The sequence below is a fragment of the Morus notabilis genome, unplaced genomic scaffold (assembly GCF_000414095.1).
Source record: "Morus notabilis unplaced genomic scaffold, ASM41409v2 Scaffold238, whole genome shotgun sequence".
NCBI classification, from domain to species: domain Eukaryota; kingdom Viridiplantae; phylum Streptophyta; class Magnoliopsida; order Rosales; family Moraceae; genus Morus; species Morus notabilis.
The window spans coordinates 1-10,722 of record NW_010364717.1 but is presented as its reverse complement, the minus strand read 5'-3'; the positions used below and the strand labels follow the sequence as shown (position 1 = coordinate 10,722).

Sequence of the window (10,722 nt, the reverse complement as noted above, 5' to 3'; positions counted from 1 at the left end):
TACTATTGTTAGGAATAGTGTTCTAAAAGTATGAGATGTAATTGGATTTTTTATTTATTTATTTAATAAAATATTTTATTCATTATTTTATGTGCATATATTATTGAAAATTTTATGAACATCACTAAAAATTCTGTGATTATTTATGTGATCTTAAATATTGTATATAAGTATTATATGCGAGAGGATAATATTTAAGAATAATAATAATAAATGATGCTCGTAATGAAGTTAATTAAAGTTCATAATCTTTAATTAAAACATTACTAATACATGTCATTCACATTTAAAATGAAACAGTGTTATCTGCACTGCTAATATAGCAAGATATTGAATAAGTGGATTATGCATAATGAGATTGTGTCGAACCGGAACACAGACACTATGAATTTTTGATAATTTTCGTTAAGTATTGAAATTTTAATTGAGTCTATCGATGGTCATATAGAGAATGATCTTAATCCTAAGTTACTAGCAGACTCCTATTTATGGATTTGTGTCTTTTGATTTACTCGGTACGGATTTTGAGATGTTGAATCATATTCCTTGTATTTTGGAGACATGATGAAGTTAGTAGCCGAGAATGTTATTATATAAGATAGAATCCGTTCCTTCTTGAGAATGAAGTAGATAAATAATTATCTTGAGGGTTGATTCGGTACTTAGACTAGTAGGAGTTTCGATTCATGAATTTGTTTTATGAATCAATGTCCATTAGAGAATCAATGGTACTCAAGGATAAAGATGTAATTAGAGAGGTTAATGGTTTCACCTAGCTCTAATTATGAATTATTTCTGGAGCATTGATCTATATGTAATGACTATATCAAATTGACACTTTACAGTTTAGAAGTAATTTATATCTATAATTACGAGAGTGCAATTTTACGTTTATAGTGGAGTAACTTTTAGAATTAATAGAATTAATTAATTAATTAATTATTCATTTTATTAGAGCTCAAAATCATAGGTCCATGAGTTCCCGCATCATCTTGATAATCCTACAAGACACTAAGGTCAAAATGGAAATTTTAGAATTATGAAATTTTAAATAGAACGCTCAAGAATAATTAATTAAGAATTAATTATAAATTAAATAATGTGATTATTTAAATTTGAATTTTGAAACACACATATGGAGGTGTCGACATGGTGTACGCGCCCAACACAATGTGAATCCCTCTGGGTTTCAGTTGTTTGCTCTCTAAGTTATCCAATTGACTTATTTGATAAGTTGTCCAATTGAAATTCAAATTAAATTAAGTTTGGCTTAGATTGGAATTTGAATTTGAGTCAAAATTAGACTACAGGATAAAGGTGAATTTTTCCTCTTTCCATATTTGCTATTTGCGCCTACCACAGGGAGGATTATTCTTGTGGTGGCCGGCCCTATAGGATAAGGGAGAGAGGAAATTTTGTTTCTAAAATCAATTAGAAGTGGGAGATAATTATCAAGCTTTATTTTGGAGATAGAGTTTAGACTTCTTTTAGGCGTATGACTACTACTCTATAAATAGGAGATTGCAAAAAATTAGAGAACACAATTTTTTTCTCTCCCTAGCATAGTGTAGCCGAATTTTATAGAGTGAGGAAAGGAAAATTTTCTCCCAAATTTCACGTCGTAGATATGTTGGTGTTTGTAGAAAACTTGAGTGTTTATTTACTAATCCTGTTTTGTTTTAGGTGTGCGCACTCACACGTCTTTGTAGATTCAAGGAATTGACGAAAAAGAATTGGGTATTCTAAACAAGCTTGGAGCGAGGAACGTTTGTAGTCAAAGAACCCAAGTTATCGACCTAATCGTTTGCTAAGTAAATAAATTAATTTGATTATTTTATTTAAGCATAAAATTTGTGTTATGCACGATCTGTAGAATATCTCAAAGGTTTGTAAAATTTGTGTTATGCATGATCCGCTAGATACACGCTTCCGTATAAAAAAAATCGTTTTGAAAACCAACAGCTATAAACATAGAGAATGATATGTGTGATAAGTTTTAATTACCGTGTTATTATTTTTTAATTTATTTAATAATAATGATCTTAGTTAGTTAGTTAATACACAACTAACACATGTGAAAAAATTTATGTTAATAGAAGTAAAGTAAAAAAAAGCGTATTTTAAAATCACCCAATATAAATAAATAAGAAACAATGCATATGTTAAAAAAATACTAAGTCTAATTAAATAAGGCGTGGAGAAATGGAAATGCACGTCACAATAAAATTTTTCAAAATAAAGTTTTAAAAATTAGACACATTTTAAAATATATAAAATTTAAATATACAATCCTAAAAAGGAACCAAAATGAAGAAAAAAAATTAAAGTAAGAAATTAAAAAAAGGTTAAAAAAGGATCAAAATGGGAAAAAAAAAATTTAACGCAAAAATGAAAAAAAAAATAGAGTAAAAAGCAAAAAAAAAAAAAAGGTCAAAAGAGGACCAAAATTAAAATGTAAATAACTTTTCGGACAAAAAAAAAAAGACGAGGGGTGGATTTCAATCAAAACCTCGACATTTTGGTTGAAACTAATGCCCCATTCACTTCATCGATTCGAATTTAGAATTTGAGTTTTACTACAATAAAAAGTTCTCAGAAACAGTCACATCTAATTTTTGTTTTTTTTTTTGCTACAGTAAAAAGCTCTCACATAAAATCACATCTCAATTCGAATTATAAACTCAAATCAATGAAGTGAACGGGCCCTAAGAACTGTGATTCGTACCGAGTGGTTTGGTCAAAAACCATCTTCTCACATATGTTGATTATCTAAAATGAACAAATAAATAAATTTTAAGGAAAAATGAATTAAAATGAAAAAAAATATCAAAAACAAATATGAATAAATTTTAGGATAAAAAAAGGAGAGGGTTGGATTTCGACCAGAACGTTAGCGTTTTGGCCGAAACCAGGATGTAAGATGTGGGAATGTTCTGGTCGAAACCAGGATGTGCGATTCGCACTTCTCATATATGGACATTTTCTAACATTTTAAGGCGTGAGCATCAATCGGACACCATTATAGTATTTAATTATTATTAATTTTGATTGTAATATAATAAATATTGATTAAATATTTTACTATATTTGATGCTAATATAAAATTACTTATTTAAACATTTTTTAGGATGGTTATATTCACACATCTTTTTTTACTCTCCACACCCCATTCAAATTAAAAATTTCTTATTACAAAAAAGCCGTTAATTAAAATAACAAAAAGAATAATAAACTTAATTATATAATTAATTTTATTACAAAAAAGGAACTGATAGAGAGTATTTTTTCTCTACACACCCCACATATCATATTTTTTAAATTATAAATTATTTATATTTCAACATTCCATAGCAAATAAGTTTCACTTTTTCAAGGACCATTTCAAAAATTACATGGAGGTAGTTCAATTTTCTTTACTATTTGTTACGTGAAGATTGTTTTTTCTTTTTTTTTTCTCTCTCTTTTGTTTTTCATTTTGTACTCATATTTGTTTACTAATCAATCTTTTAAGTAAATCGTTTCACTTTTTCCATTTTTTATAATGTGAGATTATGGAGTTTCTCCCCTTGATTCTTTCTTCTTCTTTTTTTCAATGTTGATACGATCAATTTTTAATGAATATAATGCAACTAAGTTTTCATTTATTATTTATTATTTAATTTTTCATTTATTATTTTTTGTTTTTTTGTTTTCCTATTGAATTTAAAAAAAAAAAAAACGCTACGCCTAAAGTTTCAAGAACAAAAAAATAAATAAAAAGATATAAATAAAAGATAATATTAAAGTGATAAATTAACTTATGTGGGGTGTGTAATTAAGGTGTGAAGAGTAAAGAAGGGGGTGTGTAGAGAAAAAGAGGGGTGTAAATAAAACTATCCTTAATAGTTTAATGAAAAGACTTAGGGGTAATTTTAAAATAATAAGAGTGAGTAGAAAGAAAAATTAATCATTTAAAAATTATAAAAAATGTGTAGTGAGAAGAGATGTGGAGAATAAAAAAGTTAGTGTGAATAAAACCATTTTTTTTTTTTTATTATAAGACGCAATCATTTAACTATTGTTCTCGCCACTAGCATACTTTTACTTTATCCCTTATCCTGATAACTTTTAACTATTTCCTGTAATTTTGCGGAATTTCTTCTTTCTCAATGATTAAATGATCTTTTAGAGAAAAGCATCGCCCCAGATTTACTAAATCCTTATCTTTCATGTACTTGAAAATGCTAAATAAGACAACATGAAATGTCCAAGAACTGCAACACATCAGCATATATCAAACCGCCGCAAGTTATATCCGATAGGACCTCACTTTTTCTTTTCTTTGTCTAATCCTATCCACCTTTCCAATTTTTCTTTATAAGCATCAATTTTATCTAGGCATGATAACCCTTTAGTCATCAGCTTAAATTCCTTCGCTTTTTTAATCTCGATATGTATGAATTCTGATACTATATTTGAAAAACTACGAATCTCAACAGTTTAAGACGTCACGAATAATTTTTCAAAAAAGGCAAGCGACCTTACGGATGGCTTGTATTGAATTTAAAATGTGGCATCATCTTTTTTTTCTTTTTTTTCTTTTTTTTTTTTTTTTTTTTCAAACCAAGGCACCATCAATGGTTGCTAGTTGAAAACACAAACGTTCTATTGATTTGATGTAAAGTTCCAAAGATCTCTCAATAAGCTAGTATCCCCCCTAAGCTCCTCTAAATTGGACAGGCAATTCTTCCGCTGAAATCTTTTGGTGTGCGGCTATCACCAGCTTGTGCCATACTTCGTTAGGTTTAAGTCTTGTAGCCATCAAACCTTGTCCCTTTTGTCACATTTTGGTTCAACAACTTTGAATATTTACAGCACTAGGCAAAATTCTCTCTCTCTCTCTCTCTCTCCCCCACATTTCTTGATGAATACGCAATTCACTTAATATAACCAGTTCAAAGAGTATATAAATAACAAGGTAATAATCAATGACAAGACTACAAGTGTAAAGTGTAAACCAACAGTTCATTCTTGTTCCGCATAAGCTTTTTTTTTTCTTTTTTTGCTGGATTTCTAACACAGTATAGATCAAAGATTAATTATCTCATTGATACAAGACTTTAGTAGACCAGTGACATTGCTACCTAATTTGTACCTTTTAGGAGCACTTGTGGGTGCCTTTTTTTTGCTGAAACCAAACATCTATTGATAAGAATAGCTGAGAGTAGATATAAAAAGAAACTGAAAAAAAAAATGAAAATATTGATAAGAATAGCTGAGAGTAGATATAAAAAGAAACTGAAAAAAAAATGAAAAAAAAAAAAGAAGTCAGGTTTAGATGCTTTAAAAAGATGGAAAGAGCACGTGATAGAGGGGACATGAAACTAAATTATCTTGTTCAGTGAAAGTACTCTGTGTATATATATTTTCGGTAAAACTACAGTAAGGCCAACCATGTTTTGCTCTTATCGTGCAATCAATTTTTAAGAATTTGATGATGGTTAAATTGACCTGAACCGTTAAAATTTGAGTTATTTTTAATTAGATAGAACACACACACACACACAAAAAAGTTAAATGCCCAAATCAATTTGACTATCATTCAGTGCCTGAAAACTGATCTGCATGGTTAGACCTAAAATGACCGGCCGTGCCATAGTTCGATTCACATAATTGCGAACATAATTAAGGCCTGCATTTGATCAACAAAACTGGGGACATATACACCTAAACCCCATCAACTTTCACTGCACACTTGACAGTTTCACGTTTGATGGGAACCAGTTTGGTTCTTCCCCATAGGGTTCCTATCGTTTCAAGTTGCTTTTAGTGAACAATAATCTTGTGAACGTGTCAATAAGAGTGGCTATGGGTCAAATTCTAAGAGCGTCTTTTGAACTAAAGAGCTTTTTTTGAACTAAAAACAATTAGAACAGTGGTTATTGGACAATAATGCAAAGGCCTAGGACTTGTTTCCCTGAACCAAACCATGAGTAGTCTTTGGCTTTTGTCAACTTGTACAACATTCAGAGGAGATCAGAAACTCTGGCAAAAATATCAGTCTTGACTTTTTAATAATACTTATTTCTTTTTTTTTTTGGGGGGGGTAAAAATTCTTTTGAAGTTTTAGGCAGACATAAAATGCTAGCCAGCTTAGCTTACCCCATGTGTAGGAGAATAGTGAAGAATACTTCTACTAATAAGGCCCATCCATTCTTGTCCCCACTCAGCACAAATCTTCTAAAATTCACTAACAACATTTGATTCTTCAATTCCAACCCATCAATCAAATCCAAGAACCAAGAAACTAGAGCCATTCAGGTACTCATAATTGGCTCTAGTTTTGCTTCAATCAAGCTTGGTATCATGATGCTAAACTAGTTGTCTTTTAAAAGTGCAAGAATTTGCACAACAATTGTTAGCCATTAGATTTTTTTTTTTTTTTTTTTGGCTAGCCTAGCTAGCCTCATTTTGGCTGGAGGTCTCTAGAATGCAAGCTTGATTATGCTTCTCTTGTCAAACATCATTTCCTAAATTTGGAAATTGCCCTTATAAAAGATGCCTTTGAGTTTCAACTAAGTATGTCATATTGAGATGAACCCAAAAATAATGGGTAGTGTTAAGAATCCTGCAGATCAACCTGAGCCAAGAGACACTTACAAGATTGCTTACATTATACATTTCTTGCTTGGTGCTGGCAATTTACTCCCTTGGAATGCTTTCATCACAGCCGTTGATTATTTCGGCTTTCTCTATCCAACCAAGCATGTTGAGAAGGCTTTCTCTGTGGCTTACATGAGTTCTTCAGTGCTAGTTCTGTTTCTGATGCTGATTTGGGGTAGCTGCTTTGGGAAGTTGAGTTCAAGGCTCACACTTAACTTGGGATTTTCTATGTTTGTTGTCTCTTTAATGGTGCCTCCAGTAATTGACTGGGCATGGTGCACTGGTTCTAGTGAGAGGAGCAATGGAACTTATGTTGTGACAGTTGCATCAGTCGCAATATGTGGTTTAGCAGATGGGTTAGTAGCCGGAAGCTTGATGGGATCAGCTGGCAGGCTTCCAAAACAGTACATGCAAGCTGTTTTTGCTGGAACTGCATCTTCGGGTACTTCCTATATCTTCACTCTTTGTGCTTAATTTACTTTTCTTATTCAACAAATATAGTGTTTAAAATAAACTAACAGGATACCATTTTTACTTGTCAGATTACATTAGAATCAAATCAGATTAAAAAACAAAAAAATGTGTCAGTTTACCGAAATTCGATGAAGATCTAACAATTAAAAGCTATGTCCTATTACTAGGGGTATCTTTTCATACCCTACCGAAGAACTCTCAAAATTGTTGTCAACAAAGAATTAGATAAGAGTAAAATCTTGAATATGAATTAAAGCATGCTACATGCAAATCAATTTTCGAAGTTGATCAAGAGTAGAGGAAGCAACTATCTTCCTTTATTTAGTTATGTGAAGAAATCAGAATATTCACCCTCTAAATTAAATAGGAAAAAAAATGGATTCTAATGGCACTTGTAAGAATTGTATTGTGCAAGATCTTTCTAGTTGCAAATGGTCAATACAAAGAATTAAAGTGCCACAACAAAGAGCAAAAAGGTATTCTCACTTGCTATTGACATAAAATATAAAATTCAACAACTTGAAATCTACATACTTGAAAGAATCTTGCTGGTAGTACAAATACATGTACCACAACTTCGAATTCATGTACCGCAAGTATTTTTTCTGCTACTTGCATGCGATAAAATTCGGTTTTTTCTACAGGCGTTCTAGTGTCAATCTTGAGGATTTCAACAAAAGCATTGCTTCCACAGAACCAGAAGGGTCTTAGGACAAGTGCCCACTTATATTTCCTTGTCAGCACTATAATCCTCTTGTGTTGTGTCGTCTGTTGTAACTTGTTATACAAGTTACCTGTCATGCAGCAACACTTCAGGCTTCTACAAGATGACGACCCATTTTGTTTAAGGCCGCAAATACGGGGTGTGGCACGAAAGATCAGGTGGGCGGCCTTCGGAATCTTCACAACCTATATAGTGACTTTGTCGATTTTCCCAGGATTCATAGCCGAAAATTTGGAGTCCAAGTTTCTGAAAGATTGGTATCCCATTTTGCTGATCACAGCGTACAACATTGCAGACTTAGTGGGCAAGTCTTTGACTGCAGTTTATATCCTGCAGAATTTAAAGAAAGCAACTTGGGCTTGCATTGCCAGACTAGTATTCTATCCTCTCTTCACTGCTTGTCTCCATGGACCAACATGGCTGAAAACCGAGATTCCGATGGTGTTTCTGACATTCATGCTTGGACTGACCAATGGGTACTTGACAAGTGTCATGATGATTCGGGTTCCAAAGTCGGTACCAGTTTCAGAAGCAGAACTATCTGCAATTGTGATGATTGTGTTCCTGGGACTTGGGTTGGTTGGTGGCTCGGTTCTTGGTTGGTTCTGGATCATTTGAGCCTTGTTCTTAGATTAGACGAGCTTAATGAAATGAAAAAATAGAGTTGAAGTAGGTTCCAATTAGAAAGAGTTAGTTGTATGTGATGCAAAAAGAGAAATCAATCTGAAGTATGTGTTATCTTTCCTTTTGTAAGTTTGATTCGCTTCTTTTGAATGACATTCCAAAATTACCATTTACCAAATTTACCTATGAGGACCATTTCTAACCTGATAATATCATAAGATCATGTAATTATTTAAAAAAAAAAAAAAAACATAGGATCTTGATTTTCATTCCAACTCTTGTAGTCATGCTTATAAACACTTTCACCTATATAATCAACTTTTTTCTAGCTGATTAAAAAAAAAAAAGGAAAAAACTTTTTTCTAGAATTCTTTAACATCCTGAACTTTTTGCCCCCCACCCCCCTTCCTTCCTTTTCTTTTGCCATTATTACTATACACTATAGGTGTCTATTTTAAAAAGATCTTGAATCTAAAAAAGGCTAGTTGAACATAATATGATAAAAGTATCTAAATCTAAATTTAAAAATAAGCACCAACGTCGACATCTTTGGGCCCGTAGAAAAACCAGTTCAAAAGTTTCATGGCAGATAAACAAAAGCAACCACCAGTGAGGAAATGAACAGACTTGTCAAAGCAAAACAAAGCTAAAGCCTTCTAACTTATTAAAAATCAAATAAAAAAAAGAAAGTCTTCAATTTGAAAGGAAAAAAATAAAATAGACACTAAAAATTTTATCTCGTAGAAAACCTTTCAATTTGAAAGGAAAATCTAAATCTAAATTTAAAAATAAGCACCAACGTCGACATCTTTGGGCCCGTAGAAAAACCAGTTCAAAAGTTTCATGGCAGATAAACAAAAGCAACCACCAGTGAGGAAATGAACAGACTTGTCAAAGCAAAACAAAGCTAAAGCCTTCTAACTTATTAAAAATCAAATAAAAAAAAGAAAGTCTTCAATTCTTCACAGTGGAGATGTTGAGAATATGGACAAAATTCTAATTCCCTTTCAGGATCTAATTTATATAAAAAATAAAATAGACACTAAAAATTTTATCTCGTAGAAAACCTTTCAATTTAAAAGGAAAAAACTACGGTAATGACTTCTACTATAATAATAACAGGTATATAACAATCTCTCATATTTTAGTAATAACTTGATGAATACTCTCAACAAAATTCTCTCACACTCACTAATGTTGAATCCTCACTATTTCTCTCACACTCACCAGGGAGAAAATTTGATAAAAGGGACCGGAGCAAAACAGCAATTGAGAATGTAGACCATTTTTTTTTAACAAAAAAACTTTGACGTGCATCTTACGTGTCAAAAATTGGGTCCTATTTAGTCCATGTGTATAGGTCATTTAAAAAAAACTCTCCCTCACAAACCAACCTCACAACTAACCGACCCTCAGGACCAACTCTCTCGCCATGTGTATAGGTCATTTAAAAAAAACTCTCCCTCACAAACCAACCTCACGACTAACCGACCCTCAGGACCAACTCTCTCGCCGGTTTTTCTCTCCGATTTCTCACCGACCCTCACCACCGAGTTTCAATCGCCGGTTTTTCTCTCCAAACTCTCACCCACCCTCACGACCGACCCTCACCACCGAGTTCATCTCACCGGTTTCTCTCTCCAATCTCTCTCGCCGACTTTCTCTCGTCGGCCAATCCTCTCTTTCTGATCTCTCTCGCCGACTCTCTCGTCGGCCGACCCTTGCCGACTTTCTCGCGTCAGCCGACCCTCTCTCACCGACTTTCTCTCGCCAACAAAACCGACCCTTTCTCGCCGACGACCGACCACCCCCCTCACCAAAAACTGACCCCTCTTCACCAAAAACCGACCACCATTCTCACTAAAAACTGACCCCGAGCACCCTTCTCACTAAAAACTGACCAAAAACCGACCCCGACCACCCTTCTCACCAAAAAGCGACCCCCCCTTCACCAAAAACCGACCACCCTTCTCACTAAAAACTGACCAAAAACTGACCCCGACCACCCTTCTCACTAAAAACCGATCAAAACCGACCCCGACCACCCTTCTCACTAAAAACCGACCAAAAACTGACCACCCTCTCTCATCAAAAACCGACCAAAAACTGACGACTTCCACGCCTGAAATGGCATCACAAAACAGCTCTTCTTCCTCAACTAAGATGGCCATTTCCCGAACCCCTGTCGACGAGGCAACAGAATCTACTTAGGTAACATTAAGGTTTTATTCTCTGATTTAAAATTAAGGTTTTATTCT

General features: G+C 33.2%; 1 protein-coding gene across 1 annotated transcript; it reads left to right on the top strand.

Annotated features, from left to right (window-relative positions):
* The first annotated feature begins 6,526 nt into the window (after positions 1-6,526).
* On the top strand, positions 6,527-8,578 carry LOC21395559 (equilibrative nucleotide transporter 8). Its single transcript, XM_010106921.2, has 2 exons — positions 6,527-7,084; positions 7,761-8,578. Exons 1-2 carry the CDS (start codon positions 6,574-6,576, stop codon positions 8,456-8,458), a joined length of 1,209 nt encoding a protein of 402 aa, XP_010105223.2. The 5' UTR covers positions 6,527-6,573; the 3' UTR covers positions 8,459-8,578.
* The last annotated feature ends 2,144 nt before the right edge of the window (positions 8,579-10,722 follow it).